A 23,901-nucleotide genomic window follows, 5' to 3' on the forward strand; every position below is an offset into this window, starting at 1 on the left:
CTCGAAAAGGCGTCCACCTATAGACCTAATGCCCACTCCCTCTTAAAATGCTCAGTAACACCTTTCGTTTGATACCCATATCGTACAAACATTCTAGAGTCACCTCTGGCCCACCCTAATGGCGATATCTCGAAAAGGCGTCCACCTATAGACCTAATGTCCACTCCCTCTTAAAATGCTCAGTAACACCTTTCGTTTGATACCCATATCGTACAAACAATCTAGAGTCACCCCTGGCCCACCCTATTGGCGATGTCTCGAAAAGGCCACCTATAGACCTAATGCCCACTCCCTCTTAAAATGCTCAGTAACACATTTCGTTTGATACCCATATCGTACAAACATTCTAGAGTCCCCCTGGACCACCCTAATGGCGATATCTCGAAAAGGCGTCCACCTATAGACCTAATGCCCACTCCCTCTTAAAATGCTCAGTCACACCTTTCGTTTTATACCCATATCGTACAAACATTCTAGAGTCACCCTTGGTCCAACTTTATGGCGATATCTCGAAAAGGCGTCCACCTATAGACCTAATGCCCACTCCCTCTTAAAATGCTCAGTAACACCTTTCGTTTGATACCCATATCGTACAAACATTCTAGAGTCACCCTTGGTCCACCTTTATGGCGATATCTCGAAAAGGCGTCCATATATAGAACTAAGGATTACTCCCTTTTAAAATACTCATTACCACCTTTCATTTGATACCCATATCGTACAAACACATTCTAGAGTCACCCCTGGCCCACCCTAATGGCGATATCTCGAAAAGGCGTCCACCTATAGACCTAATGCCCACTCCCTCTTAAAATGCTCAGTAACACCTTTCGTTTGATACCCATATCGCACAAACATTATAGAGTCACCCCTGGCCCACACTAATGGCGATATCTCGAAAAGACGTCCACCTATAGACCTAATGCCCACTCCCTCTTAAAATGCTCAGTAACACCTTTCGTTTGATACCCATATCGTACAAACATTCTAGAGTCACCCTTGGTCCACCTTTATGGCGATATATCGAAAAGGCGTCCACCTATAGAACTAAGGATTACTCCCTTTTAAGATACTCATTACCATCTTTCATTTGATACCCATATCATACAAACACATTCTAGAGTCACCCCTGGCCCACCCTAATGGCGACATTTCGAAAAGGCGTCCACCTATAGACCTATTGCCCACTCCCTCTTAAAATGCTCAGTAACACTTTTCGTTTTATACCCATATCGTACAAACATTCTAGAGTCACCCCTGGCCCACCCTAATGGCAATATCTCGAAAAGGCGTCCACCTATAGACCTAATGCCCACCCCCTCTTAAAATGCTCAGTAACACCTTTCATTTGATTCCCATATCGTACAAACACATTCTAGAGACACCCCTGGTCCACCTTTATGGCGATATCTCGAAACGGCGGCCACCTATGGACTAAGGATCACTCCTTTTCAAAATACTCATTAACAGCTTTCCTTTGATACCCATATCGTACAAACATATTCTAGAGTCACCCCTGGTCCATCTTTATGGCGATTTCTCGAAAAGGCGTTCACCTATAGAACTAAAGCCCATTCCCTTTTAAAATACTCATTACCACCTTTCATTTGATACCCATATCGTACAAACACATTCTAGAGTCACCCCTGGTCCACCTTAATGGCGATATCTCGAAAGGGCGTCCACCGATAGACCTAAGGCCCACTCCCTCTTAAAATGCTCAGTAACACCTTTCATTTGATACCCATATCGTACAAACAAATTCTAGAGTCAGCCCTGGTCCACCTTTATGGCGATATTCCTAAATGGCGTCCATCCATAGAACTATGGCCTACTCTCTCTTAAAATACTCTTTAATACCTTCCATTTGATACACATGTCATACAACCACATTCCAAGGTTACCCTAAGTTCATTTTCCTACATGGTGATTTTCCTTATTTTGTCTCCATAGCTCTCAACTGAGTATGTAATGTTCGGTTACACCCGAACTTAGCCTTCCTTACTTGTTATATATATAGATACCACGAACAGTATTCCTGCCAAGATTCCAAGGGCTTTTGATTTCGCCCTGCCGAACTTTTTCATTTTCTTCTACTTAATGTGGTAGGTGTCAAGAACATTTTGCAAAGTTTTTTTCTAAAGTTATATTTTGCGTCAATAAACCAATCCAATTACTATGTTTCATCCCTTTTTTCGTGTTTGGTATAGAATTATGGAATTTTTTTCATTTTTCGTAACTTTCGATATCGAAAAAGTGGGCGTGGTCATAGTCGGATTTCGGTCATTTTTTACACCAATAGAAAGTGAGTTCAGATAAGTACGTGAACTGAGCTTAGTAAAGATATATCGATTTTTGCTCAAGTTATCGTGTTAACGGCCGAGCGGAAGGACAGACGCTCGTCTGTGTATAAAAACTGGGCGTGGCTTCCAACGATTTCGCCATTTTTCACATAAAATAGTTATCGTCCTAGAATCTAAGCCCCTACCAAATTTCACAAGGATTGGTAAATTTTTGTTCGACTTATGGCATTAAAAGTATCCTAGACAAATTAAATGAAAAAGGGCGGAGCCATGCCCATTTGGAAATGTTCTTTTATTTTTGTATTTTATTGCACCATATCATTACTGGAGTCGAATGTTGACGTAATTTACTTGTGTACTGAAAATATATTTAAGTTTTTGTTAAAATTTGACTTTAAAAAAGTTTTTTTTTTTTAAGTGGGCGTTCTCCGCTTTTGCTTATTTTTATTAAGCATACATATAGTAATAGGAGTAACGTTCCTGCCAAATTTCATCATGATATCGTCAACGACTGCGAAATTACAGCTTGCAAAACTTTTAAATTACCTTCTTTTAAAAGTGGGCGGTGCAACGCCCATTGTCCAAAATTTTACTAATTTTCTATTTTGCGTAATAAGTTCAACTCACCTACTAAGTTTCATCGCTTTATCCGTCTTTGGTAATGAAGGGTAAGAAAGGGCGATAATCAGGTTTTTCGAAATTTTCGATATCAAAAAAATGGGCGTAGTTATAGTCCGATATCATTCATTTTAAATAGCGATCTGAGATGAGTTCCCAGGAACCTACATACCAAATTTCATCAAGATACCTAAAAATTTACTCAAGTTATCGTGTTAACGGACAGACGGACGGACATGGCTCAATCAAATTTTTTTTTCGATACTGATGATTTTGATATATGGAAGTCTATATCTATCTCGATTCCTTTATACCTGTACAACCAACCGGTATCCAATCAAAGTTAATATACTCTGTGAGCTCTGCTGAACTGAGTATAACAACAAAATACAAAAAATGTTAAATTACATACAAAATATTTTGAATTTGATAAATCCGTATGAAAAATCATCTAAAAGCCGATAAAAATACATACAAAACCAACTTACAATATTGCACTCTTCCGAGGGTTTTTACTCTTTTGAAATTATTTAAAACCATTGTTTTTTTAGACATACAACACTTTTGAAAAACATAAAAACCTTGAACATTTATGGACAGTCAATCAATACCATTCTCACGCTATGGTAATCTCGTCAATACTAAACGCTTTTTCCTAAACACGTAGTGTAAGCAGGTGCTATATTGTCTGTATCTTCTTTCTTGTTAATCGTATTTTCTCTTCTTTCCATGATTCTCAGGCTAAAATTTTCTAAGTGGGGTCGCCCCTCGGCAGTGTTTGGCAAGCACTCCGAGTGTATTTCTGCCACGAAAAGCTCTCAGTAAAAACTCATCTGCCTTGCAGATGCCATTCGGAATCGGCATAAAACAAGTACGTCCCGTTCCGCCAATTTGTAGGAAAAATTTAAAAGGAGCACGACGCAAAATTGGAAGAGGAACTCGGCCAAAATCTCTTCGGAAGTTATCGCGCCTTACATTATTTTATTTATGCGAGCAGACTGTGAGAAATTCAACTTGTTATATAAGTAACTGAGCGCTTCATCTGCAATAATACGGTACAGGGAAATACAGTTCCTTGCTCTAAGGTAATCAGAGACCTCACAACCTAACAGACGAGTACAAAGTGCCGAAATGTCTCGGAAATTACACCTGAATGATTCGTAGACTTGGATGCTGTCCTATATTAGAATGTTTCATTAATTTATATCCTGATATATCAGGTTAAGCGGTGCTCATGCGCCCATTGGACAATTGGAGTACGTGCAGCACGGATGGGACTGGAACACAATATCTCTTGTCGCAGCTGCAAGCGTCCGGATGCAGAGGAAATGGATGAGCATCTGCTGTGCGAATGCCCTGCACACTGTTGAAGCAGAATAAAGTTTCTTGGAAAGCCCTTTTTCGAAAGCCTCCCAGAACTCAAGGATTTTAGGCCGGGAGAGCTTCTCAAATTTATAAACTCCACGGGATGGATAAAAGGGGGACGGGTTTCCTGAGGCGCTTGAAAATTCTTATTAGTCTTTTTAACTCACGAGTTGTGGTATCAAAACGGCGGATGAACGCTAATTGAAGTCAATTAGGACTCGCCACTCCAAACAACCAACCAACCGTCAGGTTCATAATGATCGGCTAGAATCAGCCCAAAAACAATTCTTACTATTCTCTTTGGGAGGATGAACCGGATGAAGATGGCTGCAGGGATTTCGGGATTCCACTGGCCAACTGTGGATTGCTCCTTCATAGCTGAACCTCGAGTCAGCTCAGCAAACTTTGGGCTGACACCACGTGGTGTAGCAAGATCTTTCTGGCCGAAAGTGGATGGCATGAGGTTTGCTGAAATAACTGGGTTCACTAAGGCTCCCTTATTAATGCTCATTGGGGTTCTGACAGGGCACTGTCCCATGGGTATGCATGCGGTACGTCTCAATATACTGCAAACTCTATCATGCTGTAGCTGTATGGAGGATGATGAGCTGGAATCATCACATCATTTTATGCTTGATAGCCCAGCTTTTGCCAGAACAAGGCGAAGGTACATTGATCGCGACTCACTTGGATCTCCCTAGGATTTATCCAAGATTGAGATCGGTATCTTTCGTAACTTTATCGTTGCTACCCAACGATTCTCTAAGTAGCTTTATCTACGTCACCGTTACTTTATTTTATTTTATTGTATGTGGTATCACGACGCAGGGTAGCTACCACCAAACCTAACCTAACCTTATCTTGGGAGGGTTTCAATGGGACTCTTTGTATAATCTGCCACCTTCTACCAATCGCCTGAAACTTATATATCTTTCCACCCTCGTTTGAGAAAGAAATGTGTTTTGCAAAACGATCCCGAAATTATTGGGGAAGAGGGGGAGAATAAAGGCGTCGACAGTACTCACTCTTCTAAGTAAGCGAATTGGACTAGGCTATATAGACTCATATAGCAGTAGTCCAATTAGGTAGTGAGTAGTGGGAGGGGGAGACAAGAGAGGGGATGACACATCTCAGTTTTACAAAGGAAGCAACAAATATTTTGTTTTCACGTTTTCTATATGATATATGGCTTCTTAAAAGTGACATAAATTTTCTGTTATTGGTACTAACACTCCATTTTAAAAATTTAACCGAAATCTTTAAAAAAAATTTCGAAAAAATCCGTTAGTTAGGATGCCCTTAACCCTTAGCTAATGAGGAATTATGCTAACCATATTGTGACGAATATTAGTATCACTAAGCGACACTACCACTACTAAGCCGATACTAAGCAGCCAAACAAATAAATTATCATCTACACACATACATACAAGGTATCGGAGAGATACTTATAAACTCATGTAATCATCAGCCGAAGTAGTAGGTACTCACATATACACACGCATGTGTTTATGCGAGAGGCTATAAACTACAATTACACACGCATATAGCTGGTAACCAAGTAGAAGATTCTAAAAGGAGATTTATGAGAAATATGCGGACAAGGCAACAGAGAGTATAAAAGCAGAGCAAGCTGAGTAGTCAGTAAGCAGTTTGATTTAAACACTAAATTAGTTGTAAAGTAAGAGTTATTGTGAAGTACACTCAAAGTTGTATAATAAAGACCATTTTGCATTATTGAATATTGGAGTTATTTATTCAACAGTTTAGCGATTCGAACGTTAGCAGAAAGTTTCGAATAAGCGGTATTTCACTTAATTCGTTACAATATTACTTACTGTATCACTTCGCGCTCGATCATGTTGCCGTTTGCTCGTAGTTTTTCTCTGCTCATTAGGATATTTTCTTCTGCAAATAAAAATATTAAAAAGGATTAGTTGGGTATCCAAATGGGACTAGTCGAAAGAAACAAACTATTGATACTTGTACTATATGGAATGATCTTTTAAAACGATTTCATTGTTGAACATTTAAATATTGATTATTTAAAACCATTTCGTTTTTCGAAAGCGAAACCGTAGTCGATTAAGCCCGGTCTAAATTTTAAAAACAAAAATAAAATATGTGTAAAGCAGTAATTAAATAACTAGATTTCCCATACACAGTTTTACGCTTCGATAATTGGTAGTTATTAACAAATTCTAAAGATGAGAATTTCTTTCATAGTCCCATAGAACCATCTCTAAGGTGTCATCTCTAAATGGATTCACGAGTTAAAAGAGAATCGTGAAATTTTGGCATATATTACGTGGTGTCCACTGGCGCTTTCCTAGACAAACCTACAAGTGGACAGGTCAACCGTATCCTTCATAGAAGCAGTCTCCACTTAAAAGGCTATGAATTGGTCGAGTAGCTTAATCTTTGAGCTTGCTCAAAATTTTCGATAGATGCCCCAAATCAAATAGTTAGTAAATAGTTCTTTAATTTAATCCTCCAGATTAGCAGCAGCAGTTCCCCGTCGGGGGTATTTAAGTGGGGAATATATCTACATATATTAAAAGGAAAGGAAAGAAAAGGAAAGCAAAGTAAAGAAAATATTGGAAGTCAAGCCGCAACCAAGACCGGATGGCAAGTTGTCAGTTTCTAATCGAAGTGTTAACGGTTTGTTATCGATGACTTTTCGGACAGCTGCAGTTTATCGATGAATTGCTGTTTTGTTATAGACAGGATACGGGATTATTATACATTTCATATCGACGAGTTATCGGTTGATTATGGGTGTGTTAAAGACGAGGTACAGACAAGTTATCGATTTGTATCGAAGTGTTATAAGCTTTCCTTCGATAACAAAAACTGTAAATTTTCCGGCGATCTATCGGTTTATTATTGATGCATTATCGAGAAGTTGTCGATTATTTATCGAATGTAGAGTATTATCAGTTTGGTAGCAGCGTGTTATCGAAGTTTACCGAAGAAGTTATCGACTATTTATCAAAAACATTTCGACGTGTAATCAGTTTGTTATCGAAATATTATAAATTTGTTTTAATAAAGCTTTCGATTTGTTATTGATATGTTATCGAATTGTCATATTCATGCAATCGACTGGTTACTGAAAATGTATCAATATTTTAACAAACAATTATCGATTTTTAACAAAAACTTATCGGTTTGCTATAGTAGTGTTCCTAATCTGATTCATCCCTTTGTTATAAAACCGATACCAATAAAACTTCGATAAAATCGATGAAACATCTGTAAACTGTCGACTGCAAGTCGATAAAATACCAAAAATGAGATAAAAACTTGTCGATAAGAAGCTGACGAAGCTCTTCTCAAAAAGCTCGTAACTCTTTGTTCCATATTTAAAACAAAGTTTTGACGGCAATGCCTTTGCCATATTTCATGTTTGATATTATTTTCGAGTTTTGATTTACGGTTTTGAGTATTCTAGCACTCCCTTTTGAAAAATTTACAAATTTTGGTAATGAATTATATTTATCACTCTTTGCGAAATGTCGGGAACAACCAGGTAAGCCCCTTCCAACCTTTGATTCGGGGGGATGGTATAATGGTGTGAAGATGATAGCGTGCGACAACATCGCGAGCTTGCGGTGGCTGGAGGAAGTCGTTCCAAACCTCCAAAGGCAAGGCACGAACGCGCGGTTTGAGGTGGTGGATAAAGCGCAAATCCCCACGGTACCAAAAGTTAAGGTATGGATACCATGCGTGATGAAGTCGGAGGATACACTGCGACTTCTGCAGAATCAGAATCCGAACATACCGACACAGGATTGGAAGGTACTTACTGTATCTCGGCCTACCAAGGATGGTCAGTTCTACATCTTCCAAATAAACAAGCAGGCGGAGGATATTTTGTACACGCAGCTTGGCAAAATGTCCTTTGGCACTGGCAAAATTTACATGCGACTCAGGAAAAGAAGTCCCGAGGATAAAAATCCTAACACGCTGGAAGTGGGCGAAGTCGAAAAGGACCTCAGAAGCCTAAGGGAAAAAAGACAGGTGGAGGTCTCCGACGTCACCACGAACGTGCTAGAAGAGGACCAACTGCTAAATGGTGCTGTGACTCGCACAGAGGAACACACGGCACAACATTCACGAGGGGCTGAAGGGGGCCTCGAATACTCTAAACCAAAAGGGCAAGAGGAGGACGACGACGTCAAGACGAAGGTGCTGGAGGGGGACAAACAGCCCAATGGTGCTGCGAGTCCTACAGATAAACCTCCAACACAGTAAAGTGGCGTCGAGCGAACTCCTCCTAACCATTGAGGAGGGTTCGTTTGACGTGGCGCTGATCCAGGAGCCGTGGCTCTCATCAGGAGGAAAGGTTTCTGGACTTAGCACGCGCGGGTTTGGCGTTTACTACGCACAAACGGAAGGACGGGTGCGAGCTGTAGTAATGGTAAGGAAACAGCTGCATTCATATATGCTGCCTAATTACACCACCGAGGATCTCGTAGTGGTGGCCGTTGAGCAAAAGAATAAGCAGGCATTTATCCTGGCGTCCTGCTACATGGCCCATGCTGCGGAGGTTCCACCGATGGAGTGCAAAAGGCTAGTACAGGAGGAAGGGCGCAAAGGGCGGTTGGTCATAGGCGCAGATGCAAATGCGCACCACAATGCGTGGGGAGGAGCAGATACGAACGAGAGAGGCGAATCTCTATTTTGTTACATCCTGCAAACCAATTTGCAGATAGCCAACAGGGGAAATGTTCCTACATACATTGGTCCAACTTCCAGCAATGTTCTGGATATTACATTGAGCTCCGAGCGTGATATATCAAGGTATGATTGGATGGTTCTCGATAGACCATCCTTCTCCGACCATGCGTATATAAGCTTCAGCATCCCACTAAAGAGGGTAGAGAAGGGAGGAACCTTTAGAAACCCTAGGGCAACGAATTGGACTAAATTCCAGAAACATGTAGAAACGAAACTGGGACAACCCAAAGAGGTTGCTAATGTAGAGGAACTGGAGGAGTCGAATGAAGTCCTAACAAGGACGCTTATGACTGCGTATAACAAAGCTTGCCCTCTAAGAAGATTCAGAGGAAAAGCAAAGCCGCCATGGTGGAGCAATGAGATGAGTCTTCTAAGAAGACATGTAAAAGAAATGTTTAAACTCGCAAAGACCGCGGAAAGCGAAGCGTGTCGGGACGAGTACAGGGATGTACTGAGGATCTACAAGCGTGAAATTACCAGGGCGAAGAGCAACTCATGGAAAAGTTCCTGTACGGACATAGAGTGCTCCAGTGAAACAGCACGGTGGAAAAAAGTCCTAGCAAAGGGAAACATAGTCCAGGGACTAATAAAGAAAGAGAACGGGGAATGGTCACGTGATAGTGAGGAATCCCTTGAGGTGCTTCTCGATACACATTTCCCATCGGGAGACGGTTTAGAAGAACCAGCAGACATCACTCACACTTCGATCACGGAGCTAGTGGTGCCGGGCTTGGTGACCGATACCAAGATCGAGTGGGCAGTGAAGACGTTTTCTAAGTTTAAATCGCCGGGCCCAGATGGTATATTCCCGGCCATGCTACAAGTCTCAAGTAGGGCGGTCGTGGAATGGCTTAAAATAATATTCGATGGGTGCATAAGACTGAATCATGTACCTCACTCTTGGAGAACTGCTCGTGTAGCTTTTCTACCAAAGGCGGGGAAGATCGGTCACGTGTATCCCAAAGACTATAGACCCATTAGCTTAACATCATTTCTGCTCAAAACCTTTGAGAGGCTGATAGATGTGTACATAAAGTCCAACGTGGATGAAAAGCTGCTCTCCACAACACAGCATGCGTACATCAAAGGCAAGTCGGTAGACACCGCATTGCATAGGGTGGCAATAAGCATAGAGAAATCCCTGGAATATAAGGAGTATGCTCTAGGAGTCTTCTTGGACATTGCCGGGGCTTTCAATAATGTTGCAAAATGGGCGATTATGGATGGTCTTAATTACATTAAAGTACATCCTGCCTTAATCAGATGGATCGGCTGCATGTAAAATTGCAGAAAGATTACATCACAATGGGGATTGTACGAGGCCACAAAATCAGTGGACAGGGGCACGCCGCAGGGAGGGGTGCTATCACCTCTGCTGTGGACACTGGTCATCAACCAACTGCTCAGGCAATTCGATGAGGGACCCGTAAATCTTACGGCTTACGCAGATGACGTTGCAATTGTCATAAGTGGAAAATGCCTTCCAACGATTAGTTCTTTGATGGATCGGGCGCTTCGGGATATTCATACCTGGGCATCTAATGTCGGGCTGAAAGTCAATGCGGAGAAGACGGATATGGTCTTGTTTACAAAGAGGTACAAGGTCCCAAATTGGACCAGGCCTAAGTTAGGAGCGGTGACCTTACAGGAGAAACCTTGCACAAAATATCTAGGAATCATCCTAGACAGTAAGCTGTCATGGAAGCTCAACGTGGAGGAGAGGGTCAAGAAGGCCTCAACGGCACTCTATGCATGTAAAAGAATGCTGGGGTGTACGTGGGGCCTATCGCCCTCTCTTTCTCATTGGGTTTTTACAGCGATTGTAAGCCCTATTCTATACTATGGAGTTCTTGTTTGGTGGAAAGCCACACAAAAAACAACATACCTCAAAAAATTAGAGGGGGTATGCAGACTATCGATGCTTTGCATTACGGGAGCCCTGAAAACAACCCCGACGGCTGTACTGTATGCCATTCTGCACATTCCACCTGTAGACCTGGTAGCAAAGAACAAAGCGTTAACGACCGCAACCAGGCTCGATGCTTCGGGGCAGCTTGAGCGCCGACCATATGGCCATAGTAGTATAGCGTCCTCAGTCACAAGACGAACAGACTACATGATTCCCTACCTGCACTTTGAGGGAGATCTTAAGGCCACAATAGAGGTGGACGGTTGGCGCAAGGGTGCGCAAATGGCGGACGAGGCGATACATGTGTACACCGATGGTTCCAAAATAGTGGAAGGAGTAGGGTCTGCGGTATACTGCGCTGATCCGGAATTAAGCAGATCCTACAGGCTGCCGGATTACTGTAGCGTTTTCCAAGCGGAAATATTAGCCGTAACCAAAGCAGTAGAAACCCTGGAAGAGAATAGCTTAAGCTGCAACCGTGTTAACTTTTATATTGACAGTCAAGCAGCAATTAAGGCAATAATCTCGCATAGCACAGCATCTAAATGCGTGTTAGAGTGTAAGCAGTCTCTGGAGAGAATCGGGACAGGGAGAAGCATACATCTATATTGGGTCCCAGGGCATATGGGAATAGATGGGAATGAAAAAGCGGACGAATTAGCTAAAAAGGGCGCATCCCTTGAAGCTTGCTCCGTAGACGCCCCAATTAGATTGGGCGAGATTAAGCGAAGGCGAGAGGTGCACATGATCGACCAAGCAGAAAAGGCGTGGGTTCAAGCGCGGGGCTGTAAAGTGTCGAAGATTATGTGTAGGTCTTACAACCTTAGACTAACACAGTTGCTTCTATCATTAAAAAGAGAGGACTGTAGACTCATGACGGGTATTCTGACTGGACACTGCCTTCTGGCGTCACATGCCTTTAAACTAGGCTTGGTCAGTGATAGCAGATGTAGGAAGTGCGGGTTGGAGGAGGAAACGATCGAGCACGTTCTGTGCTCGTGCCCTGCACTTGCCAGGCTAAGACTCCAGCTATTAGGAGTGATACAGCTGTCAGATCTAGAAGCAGCAAGTGGCTTAAGTCCTAGGAAGCTTCTAGTATTTGCCAAGAGGACGGAGTTATTTTATAACATAGGTCCTGGTTTTTGATAAGGTTTTTCAGTTTGGTCGTTAAAACAAACTTCTGGTAACACTACGGACTCAATCAGTCTATGTGAGGTCCTCATGGACCGGCCAGTTCAACCTACCTACCTACCTACCTTGCGAAATGTCTTATATGTTATGACGCGATTTCACTAATTTTTAATACTGTGGCGAATATTAGCAGTTTTAAGCATCAGTATGCTGCTACTAAATAAATACACAACAAGAACAAAGCAAGTAGTCACACTTATGTACATGCACACATTAAAGCAAGCAGCCACACTTATGTACATGTACATATTAAACCAAGCAGCCACACATACACATAACCAGCAGCTTGAAGCAAAGAGATTATTTCACATACACATTACGTTATCTCAGCTAAGAGAAGAAGTTGTTACTCACACATACACACGCATAAAGCTAAATAACCAAGTAAGAGATACAACTTTCCAGAAGGTATGTTCGTGAAAAGTCTAGACCTTAGGAGGAATATGTGAACGAGGCAACAGAGCGTATAAAGCAGCACAAGCTCGGGAATAACAATCAGTTTGATTTAAAACGCTATCAGTGAAGTATAATTTTAGTCGTGAAGTACTCCTCCCAAAATAATCTAAATAAATACCATTTTGCAATACTGAATATTGGAATACTGTCGAAGTTCAGCTATTCGAATGTTAGCAGAAGGTGCAAAATAAGAGGAATTTCCCAAAATTCGTTACAATACCAATGCTTTCTGTGATAAGCCAGTAGACGTACCACATATGGTAAAGATATCCCAATTTTCGATCAAGCTTTTCAAAGGACGAACATAGCTCAAACAAAGTCGTTTTCGATGCTGATAATTTTTAATTATGGAATTTTATATCTAACTCGATGGTATAAAGGCCAATAATTACCCGCGTTATCCAATTTAAGTTTTAAACTCCTATGAACAAATAAAGCTGTTTACATAAATGTCTAACCAAAATTGCAATGAGTTCCTTTGTTGGTCAAATTAGACACACTCGAATGTACATTTAGACTAACAATATACCCATAATTTATTTTGTTTACATTTTTTTAGCAACCGGCAATTGTGAGCTTTTATTCAAAAGCTGCACATTCACTTTCGTTTGGCCGCATACACATTGAACCCATTCTGCAATGGCACATAAAACTGAATAAATGCTAAGTAACCCAGTCTGGCAGACATGACAAAATTTATTGCAAGCGGTTTATTACAACATTTCTACGACTATTTCTTAATGCTCTAATGCAATTGTGCCATCGAATATGGAAGAATAAGAAAAGCGACAACTAACTAAAAGTAAATTGCGTATGCGCAGCTGCCGGTTTGCGCTAAATATCGTCCAGACGGTCTCCATGCAATTTTATGCGTCTCGTGGAAAAAAGGGGAAGTGGGCGTGTGGTATGCAGCATGCATGAGTAGTGGCTAGGCAACTCAAAAACCAGTTAGGCATTTCCAGTGCAATGCAACGTTCACTTCCCGCTGCAGCAATCGGCAATGCAGTAGACTTAATCGGCTTCTATGTTGACTTAGTGATTTGGCAAGTAAAGATAAATATTTAACTGCATACATACTTATTTACACTCATGTCCAAATTAATAAGTACAATGAGATCCAGCAAATCAAAGTTGAGATGATGTAGTTAAAAAGCTGGGGACTCTTCAGATGCAGGAGAAACACAATACTATGGCAAGTCCTATGATTCAATCACAAGAGGTTTGGTCGGCTGACAGATTTTTTGACAATTGCAGCCATTTTGCTCCCAAGTCGAATTGACATCCGTTAGCTGTGTTGTTTCTTTGCGATTTTTCGAAAAATATTAGTAGTACAAATAGGAAGCAATCAGTTTACAAATACCCGATAAGTATTGAACTACATAATTCCTTGGAACAATTTTTTTAATTTTATGATTAATTTATTAACCATGCCATGATCTATTAGTGTGGCTGAACTCATGAAAAGTGAGGACACAAAAAATCGTGCACTCTCATAAACCTATGAACATACGAAACCTAAACCAATTTAAAATTCATTGTTCAACGCCAAAAACTCGACTGGTAAATCGATTCACCTAAAAAAGTAATTAGTAAATAATGGACGGTCACCGTGGTGTGATGGTAGCGTGCTCCGCCTACCACACCGTATGCCCTGGGTTCACACCCCTGGCAAAGCAACATCAAAATTTTAGAAATAAGGTTTTTCAATTAGAAAACAATTTTTCTAAGCGGAGTCGCCCCTCGGCACTGTTTGGCAAGCGCTCCGGGTGTATTTCTGCCATGAAAAGCTCTCAGTGAAAACTCATCTGCCTTGCAGATGCCGTTCGGAGTCGGCATAAAACATGTAGGTCCCGTCCGGCCAATTTTTAGGGAAATCCAAGAGGAGCACGACGCAAATTGGAAGAGAAGCTCGGCCTTAATCTCTTCGGAAGTTATCGCGCCTTACATTTATTTATTTTATTTTTTTTTATTAAGTAATGGAGATGCCATAACGAATTGTACTCACTGAGCATGTTAACTTATTCATTCCGTATGTTCCGAACATTCGTCTGCATTTAAGAATTTGTGGAGTCGTTTTAGATTTGGAATATTATGTATATACTTATTGGGAATATTCGGACCTTTGGGGGTGATATCAAACTAATATTTTCCGAATATTCTAAATTAACGGTTTATCCGGAATATTTCCATGAATAGATACTTAAACGGAAATTTCATAATAAAATTGTAAATACTCCCTGTGTAGCAGGACCGCACAAAAGCTTAACTCTTCTACCAAAGTCAAGGCCGGAATATAAAGTTCTAAGAGAATAAGCAATTTTCTTGAATTTTTTTTGTCACTTCAATATCACCCCATGCTGGCTGCCAATTCAAAATCGTTCTATCTAAAAATACTTTTAAAAAATTTCCCTATATTAGAATTAGGTTAAAGAACGCCTTATCGCAGAATGCTTTTCCTTAACTCCCTCGTATGTATTTCAAAATGCATTGAACTTATTGTAACGAATTTACTGAAATTCCTCTTATTTGCAACCTTCTGCTAACGTTGGAATCACTAAACTGTTGAATAAATAACTAAAATATTCGATAATGCAAAATGGTCTTTATTAGACTACTTTCAAAATAACACTTCTACTGCTCGACAGATGGAATGCTTAAATCAAACTGATTGTCGTGCCTCGGCTGTTGCCGCTTTTATACTCTGTGATTTCTCGTTCGCATACCTCTAGGCGCTTCCATTTCTAGAATTTACTACTTAGTTAGCAGGTATAAAATTACCAACTATAACTACGTTTATAGCTTCTCATATGCGCGTGTATACGTGAGTGTTACTTGCACAAATTATTGCTTACTTTTGAACACATCTCAGATAAGTGTGTTTGTGCGTTTTCTCTCAGCTGCGTGTACATACATATGTGTAGACATAATGATTGATTCGTTTATGTAGATACAAGTGACTGCCTGCTTTATTGTTGTTGCAGCTTCATTTACTTAGCATCAGACTAGTGATGTGACTATCACTTAGTGTCACTAATTTTTTTGAAACAAATTATGAGATAGCATTCTTCAAACAAATTCTGAAATAATGACGAAACCAACATAACTATATCTATTCACGAAAAATTTAGTAGAAAATGAATTATTTCCCTCAAAAGCTGTTGGCATTTACAAATTTATTATCACTATTAATATCTACTAAAAATACTTTTCCAGTACAATTTTCACTGGGGGGGATTTAATTATTCCCCGTTTTCCATACTTTTTAAAAGCAACCCGTCCAGATTTTCAAATTTGGAGGGTCCAACCTCTATCATCGTTGGAGAAAAAAGCTGTAGTAATGGAATCATGGCAAGTCCTATCTAGGTGAGAAATACACTCAGAGGAAACGAACGAAACAAGTTCAAAATTAAGAACATTCGTTGTAAAAAGTCTGTTAAGTACGTTTTTTCTTAACTCGTGACCGGTGGACTTGTTTTAAGAAAGGTTTTTCCAAGCATACCGTTCGTATTTTATGACTTGGTATTGATGTGTGAAACTTCTGTGCTCATTTCAAGCACTACTTTGCCTTGAATTAAGATTTTTCGTTCTCGTGCTTCAAGTATGATTTGTGGTCGCTTTAACAGTTCATTAATAAAAAATATTAATAACAAAAAAACTATTATTAAAATACAAAATATGAAAGAATCGCATAATATGAATTTTTTCATGTATTTCTCTTATTAATAAATTCTTTTTATTGATGCAATATGAATATATGTATACTTAAAATATTTCATAACAAGTTTGAGAATTACCTGTGCATATCTGAATGGAACTCAACGAAAAATAAAAGTTAAAAAAATAGAATATAAAAGAATTGTTTTAAAAAACTTCAGAGTTTCACGGTGATCGAACTCGCGCCACACGATCGAAACCACAACATTATAGCCGCTGGGCCACTACAACTGCCTGATAGCTTGTGCCAAATGTTGTATTTAACAATGTGGTACACACGAATTATACTCGAACCGTTTCTTTTTTCTGGAATTTTATTTAAGAACATGGAACAAAATAGTTCTTAATTTAACAACATTGTTCTGATTAATAGAACATTTGTTCATATTTTAAGACCAGCCGTTCTCTTTTCAAGAAAATGGTTGTTTGTTCAAGAACAAGGTTGCTGTTTTGAGAACAGGTCATTCGTTTTTCAATAACAAAAAAGTAAGAACATGAAAAGCTTGAATTGAGTCCGGTGGTGTTAGATTTTAGAACGGCGTTTTTCTCTGAGTATAGTTCAGAGACTGATGAAGAAGAATAAAGGGGGAACGGACATGTTGCAGTAAAGTGCCCTTTAAAGTCGTTTATCGGCGAAGTCGGGCGATTGGCAACACTTAGGAAACATTTCTGTTTTAACTGCAAAAACACTATCCGAAAGTGTTACGGATATGGACAGTTATTTGCTGCAGTCCGGATTAAGTCCGGTACGCGCCGACACTAGCACTAGCCTCACTGTCTCTGGAACGATTTTTTTATATTTAGAAATTTTCCATATAGAAAAATTGAGTGTGGTTATAGACCGATACCGAACACATTTAATGCTGTTCAAATTTGATAGATGGGAATCTATATTTGTATTGATTCCCTTATACCGTTGCAACCTAACATTATCCGATTACATTTATTACACCGTGTGTATAACTACACTCTGTACTCAAATAGTTACCAAAGGACCCGTTTTCAATTATGTTCTCATTATTTTGGCTTTGAGTGTATTTAATTCTATCGCTGGATATGCTGCAATGACTGGCTTTAACGACATGGCAATTGTGTATGTTGCAAGTCAATTAAACGGCGACTAAATATGTGCGATTGCCCCATATCAATTAATCTGTTGTTTTTTTGTTAGCTCGGAAGTAATTCAATCGAAGAAATTTCTTAAGAGTGAATGCTTGTACTAGAAGATGCATTCATTCAAGAATAACTGTGTACGGAAACTTCTCAATCTTCGAAATCCAGATTTAAGTTTCAATAAATCACTTAATTTCCCAAATTAAGTATGGGAGTCCATCAGAAGATCTGCTTCTTTAACTGTTACCCGTTAGCGAGAGTGATCGCTACACATCCTCACAACTTTTACAGAGGGAGTTTGTTGGTATACGACATAAGTAAGCTCACAGTTTTCTTTTAGTTTAGGAAGGAAGCTCTTTGCTTCTCTATCAGGGCCGTAAGTACTTTATGGACATCAGCAAGTCTCATCACTTCCTTACGATATCAAATAACATCAAATTGGATTCTGATACCTTTAAGGTAGCCTGGCTATCAACGGATTTCGCTATGTTGGTCCCTGTGACTGTTCTGTCCTGGAATAGTCCAGTCCAACTTTTTTTTTCAGAACTTATGGTTTGAGTACAGCCCGGTCATATACGTTTTGACACCGTTAAAAGGAGACGTTTAACTCTTCCTTGCCTTTGCACCTACCTAACCGTCAGTTGATTGTTCTATTTGCTTCATATCATGGATGATATTTGTCAACAGTCTCAGTTCCTAGCGTTAAATTTAAAACCCACGCATGTAGGATGTTTGACATTGAGACATCGACGTGTCGAGGGGTGACATAAGGTCAACGATAATCACGACAATTTATCTTATAATCACTTCAAATGGCCACAAAGTCAATGCAAGTTCTGACCATATGAAATGGGTATAGCGTCAAGTTTCAAATGATATGGACATTATGGCCATCCATCTTTTTCTCGATTTTCTCATTAGGTCTAACGGAAATTTCCTAAGCGGCCATAAAGCCAAATTACGAAAAGTCATAAGGTAAAATGGTCATAAGGCCAATTGATCTTACGGCATTTGAAGAGGCCATAACGTCAATTGACCTTTTGCCGTTGACTTTATGCCACCCCACCTCGACCTATACGTCTTACGGTAATTAAACCTCCCTTATCCATGGTGGCAGAGAGGTCAAGTTTTGTAAATCGATTATGATCAGTTTTAAGCCGAATCTTTCAGTTTTTGTTGGATAGCTAAAAAAATTTGCCGAAGAATTTTGGACGTGTTATTTCAATAATAACAACAACACTGCTTTGGAATATCTATTTTTTTTCTCCGAAACAACATGCTTTATCAGGCCGCATAAAGCTTTTCAGCGATCCTCAAATGACATCACTATTACTTTTCTGCATTCAAGTCTTAAATTTCAAGTTTACTATAACATCATGAAATCATAATAAAAAAAAAACTTGTTATTTTTCTCTTAATCGAGTACCAAATTGCATTTAGATCGGAATTGTATGCCATCATAATGTGCAACCAACTACCAAGTCGCAGCAATAAATTATCATAGCAACAAAACTTGCTACAACTGAAATGCGGAAGTGGAAGTGTTGTAGTTGTGAATAGCAGCACTTGAAGTTGTTTTTGTTGCTAAAAAAGTTAGCCTTTTCATTGCTTCTCCAATAGCCACAAGCAGACATGTAGGTAGACTGGCAAAAACGTCAGGTCCGCAAGCTGTTCAAATGTATTAAGATTAGACCGTTTCAGAAAACATTTTTTATTCTTCCAAACTGACGCCAAAATAAATTTTTTAATTAAAATTTTAAATAGAAGCATTTCAATAATACTTTAGAATATATTGAGATAAGATAGAAATAAGAGCAATGGCATTCTCCACTATGATTTGTCTGCTATGGAAATTCCATACAAATTTTGGCGATTGGCGATAAATGTTTTTTAGGCCTCAGGTTACATATGTACCTTTTTTTGTTATTTTTTTCACTGTTATAAATTACAAACGAATAATCAAACAGAAAATTATAAACAAAATGCATATATTTTTAATTATGTATATTAGACTGGGTCGATTTATTAACCGATATCGCGCCATTGATTTTTCGCTAGGATTTGGGCTCAGGAAACAAAGTTGCACTACGCATACCCAAAAAAATAATTTTCGAGCCTGCGAAATTTCATTATTTTTACTTTTCTTTATGACCTACTAAACAAATTTTCATTTGATTGTAAAATTTTCAGGGTATACATGTGAAATTTTTTTAGTAGGTCATGAAAAAAACCTTAAAAATCAAAGTCGAAAAAAAGTAAAAAAATATAATTTTGCTGGGTCGAAAATAATTTTTTTGGGTATGCGTAGTGGAACCTTTTTTTCCTCCATACAAATCGACCCAGCCTAATGTATATATAGGCCATTACTGGTAACTCGCATTTTGTTAAACAAATTCCGAAAAACTACCTTAAGACTGCTTGTTCTATGTACCGGAACAACTCGACCACAGGCTGTCATTTCAGTGTAACCCCATTTAATTTGTTACTGCTACAAAAACAACAACTGCCTTGAAAACACGTTAAGCTTGGAACTTAGTCTGAAAAAATGAAAGTCTATGTGCTTCGCTAGGAAACTAGTGTCGGTTCATAGATACATCATTTGCGGACTACGTAATTGAGGATACAACAAAGTTCATAGATTTAGGTGTAACAAAGGATGCTTAACTTGGTTTTAAACCACATATAGAAAATTGCGCGTATAGGGCTAAAGGGGCTTTGGCCTTTGTTAAACGTTGGTCTAAGGCCTGCAATGATCCAAACATTACCAAAACACTTTTCACCTCGTTGGTTAGACCAATCTCACATCACTATCAAGCACAATTTTTACTTTTCGCTTTGAGAGACTTAACAATGAATCCAGAACTAAATCTTCCTCCCTACCACGTCCGTTCCAGCCTCCCATGCATAAAAACTATATTTCCAGCTTTATAGATGTATTTTGCTGTTTTGAATCGCGACCATTCTGACAGCCCCATAAACAATACTAAACACAGACAACTTTAAAACCATTATAAGCTGATTAATCGGATGATAACGTATGAAGGAAATTTTATAAGGAGTTACAAAGAGAGGTAGAATAGAATACTAGTCCACCAATCCTCAGCTCAGATTCACTGTCTCCCGATAACAATACTCATTTAAACATAAACTGTGTTCGCTGCAAACGCACTTAATTAACAAACCAACGTTATGGTGCTCGGAGTCCCGCCGCTTCCGACATTATCAACAAAGTAGCTCTTACTTGAATTAAACTTAATAGTATGTTGAACAAATATTCATGAGTATCTTTAAACATAATTGTATACTCATGACGGGTATTCCGACTGGACACTCCTTCTGGCGTCACATGCCTTTAAATTAGGCTTGGTCCGTGATAGCAGATGTAGAAAGTGCGGGTTGGAAGAGGAAACGATCGAGCACGTCCTGTGCTCATGTCCTGCGCTTGCCAGGCTTAGACTCCAGCTATTAGAAGTGATACAGCTGTCCAGATCTAGAAGCAGCAAGTGGCTTAAGTCTTAGAAAGCTTCTAGTATTTGCCAAGAGGACGGAGTTATTTTATAACATGGGTCCTGGTTTTTTATAGGGGTTTTCAGTTAAAACAAACTTCTGGTAACACTACGGACTCATTCAGTCTATGTGAGGTCGTCATGGAGTGGCCAGTTCAACCTAACCTAAACCTAACCTATAGTCTGTAAGATTTACCACTCTGTAGATTGGAATAAATAAATACATAAATAAAAAAATCATGGGTCATATTAGAATTTATAATTTTTAGCACTCAAGCGGAAGCTTCACAAATGTTTGGAAGAATTAAAGTTCTTTATCAGAAAAGGTCTAATGTGTATCTTATCATATATACATATGTACATGTTTGAATGGATGTTTGAAAAACCAATAATGCATTCAAAATATCGTTTAGTCTACGACATTGGTTTAAGTTGCGTTTGTTATTCAAAACTTCCTCACTGCTTCTTCTTCTTTGTCTCGTCGCATGTGCCCCACATTCACTTTAATTCTATTGAAATCGCTGTTTTTTTTTTTTTGTTGTTTATATATTGTTTCATTTATTTACTTGACTTCAGTTGTCGACTCACTTATAAATATTCTGGGCGGCCCAGCACGCTGATAACAACAAAATGTAGTATTCAATATATTTTTAACGGTCACTTTTGTGGCTTCAAGTTTTTTTTTGCGTCGCTAAGTGAACTTGCATCGCTCGCGTCGATGCAAACTGTTTTGAGTTGCGCTGGTGGACACTTGTTTAACTGAGTTTGGCTTTTGGCAGGCATCGTTTAATGCAAGCGTTTTCTTCTTCTTTATTTTTATTTTTTCCACGCTTGCATATCTCCGGCTTCCGGCATGAAAACAACTTCTGGGGCAAGCTTAAAGTAAAATGCATCAAATGCAGCAGCAAAACGATGTTTGGCATGAGCGATAACTTTGAATTTAGCTTTAAGTAGATAGTGCAATTGGGTAAACTCCTACGGTCAAGTCATTAACCGAGTATGTCGCAGTAGCCTCATCATCACCATCATCATCTTCCTCAACTCCTATTGGAGCATAGGGCCTCGACCACCGGCTCGTATCGTATTCTTTTAGGTAGGGTTCTTGTGATATAATTCCACGTGTACCCTGCGTCTTCGAGTTCTTTATCCACATCTCTGCGCCAAGTTTTCGCAGGTGCACCAGGTCGTCGGCTTCCTTGTGGATTCCATCGCGCTGCTTGTCTGGTCGCAGTAGCATCGTTAGGTTCAATATTATAGCGACAGCCTTCAATATATTACTCATCTGTGTATACGGTACGAAGGAGAAGAACGATGCGAATACTTTTTTTTACCACAACCTTACGCACACGTCCTACGTCCATCAAGACTTCGTGCTAGTCGACTTTAACTCAAAAGTAGGGAGTCATTGCAATCAGCCCCCGTGGTTCAACATCTTTCAATAGGATGATGTGGATTTATTCTTAATCCCACTCGCCACACTATTCTCGGCTTGCTGTCGCCCAGTCATTAACATTTTATTGTTTTTTTCCGACTTATTATCGACGGGCTACAGATGTGTCATCGGCTTTACATTAAAGTTTTATTCGTGTCTGTTTCATAAGAAACCAGTGGCAAATTGGAAGCACTCCAACAAGGAGTCTATACATTTTTCGATATAAGCCGATTAATTTTTGATAACAAGTCGATTACTTTTCTAATAACATGTCTATGATTTTGTCATAATAAATCGATAACTTTTTGATACTATTTCAGCTACTTGTTGCTAACAAATCAATAAATTTTCGATAACACGCCGAAAACCAATTGGTAAGACTCCGCTAATAAGTCGATAACTTTTCTGAAAGTAATAGATAGGTTTTTTTGGACACACCGATAGCTTTTCGATAAAAAATCAATAACATTTAATTTACTGTAAATCCACAACTTTTCGATAATACGAGAACTTTTTGATAACAATTGATAACATATAGAAAACAAATTGGTTACACTCCAATCACAAAACGATAAATTTTTGATAAAAAATCGATAAATTTTTAATAACACTTCGATAAATATGCAATAGCTTTTCGATAATAAATCGATAACATTGCGGTAACATATAGATAACTTTTTCATAACAAATCGGCAACTTTTTGGTAACAAATCAATAGCTTTTGGATAAGAAATCGATAGCATACCGAAAACAAATTGATAACTCTCCGATAACAAATCGGTAACGCTAATTCGTAAATATGTATCAAATTCTTTTATTATTTTCTTATAGTTTATATAACTGTACTTGTTTTTTCAGATTTTTTCACGGCGTTGTAGCTAACTATTTCGTTCCTATTTCATAAAGATTTCCGCCATTCATTCCCCTCAGTGGTTTGTATTGTCGAGATAGAGGGGCGACGTAGCGTTGTCCACTTGACACACAGTTTCGGGTATAGTCTCCAGAATACTGATACGTGAAAATCAGCTGCTACTCCAGAACAAGCTCAGTAGCAGTTGGTTACCATGCATGCCAATAGTAAGAAGATAATTTCTAGCCACTATGCGCATATGCGCAGAATGAATGTGAAGAGTTGATAAGGTGTTTGAGGAATGTATGCCTGACGACAGATATGTGTGTCTTCTCTGCCTAATTCGAAATAATGATTCTCGGAATCAGCCCGCTTAATCTGAGTCGACTTAATCTGACTTTTCACCTCATTCCGATGCCTCAAGCCTAAAAAAAACAGTTAGTCCTCGCTTCTTTTTTGCCTCCGAGCTATGTACATCAGAATTGGAAAAAATCTCTAAGTTTGATTCCAAAGGGGGTTTCATTTTGTGTCAATTCTAAGATACAATCCCGAAAAACTACCCCTACAGGAGCGTTGCATGTTATTCTGCATTTCGCGCCTGCGAACATAATGTCCAAGAATAAATGTAGGCTTAAGGCCTCGGGGAAGCTAGTGTGCAGGGTGCATGGATCTAGTAGCCAAATAGAGATATATATTGATAG

General features: G+C 39.2%; 1 protein-coding gene across 3 annotated transcripts in view; it reads right to left on the reverse strand.

Moving 5' to 3' along the window:
- Positions 1-21,652, reverse strand: part of firl (firelighter) — a 54,215-nt gene extending 32,563 nt beyond the window's left edge. The window contains exons 1-2 of one of the 3 annotated variants that reach the window (XM_067770072.1): positions 21,507-21,652; positions 6,125-6,194 (exon numbers count right to left, since the gene is read on the reverse strand). In XM_067770072.1, the coding sequence (XP_067626173.1) occupies positions 6,125-6,180 (56 nt within the window). In that variant the 5' untranslated portion in view covers positions 6,181-6,194; positions 21,507-21,652. Of the gene's footprint in view, positions 1-6,124; positions 6,195-21,484 lie in introns of all 3 variants that reach the window. The other 2 variants (XM_067770074.1, XM_067770075.1) reach the window with 2 other exon arrangements.
- Positions 21,653-23,901: the final 2,249 nt, after the last annotated feature.

The sequence above is a fragment of the Eurosta solidaginis genome, chromosome 2, assembly GCF_040869045.1.
Source record: "Eurosta solidaginis isolate ZX-2024a chromosome 2, ASM4086904v1, whole genome shotgun sequence".
Classification (NCBI taxonomy): Eukaryota; Metazoa; Arthropoda; class Insecta; order Diptera; family Tephritidae; genus Eurosta; species Eurosta solidaginis.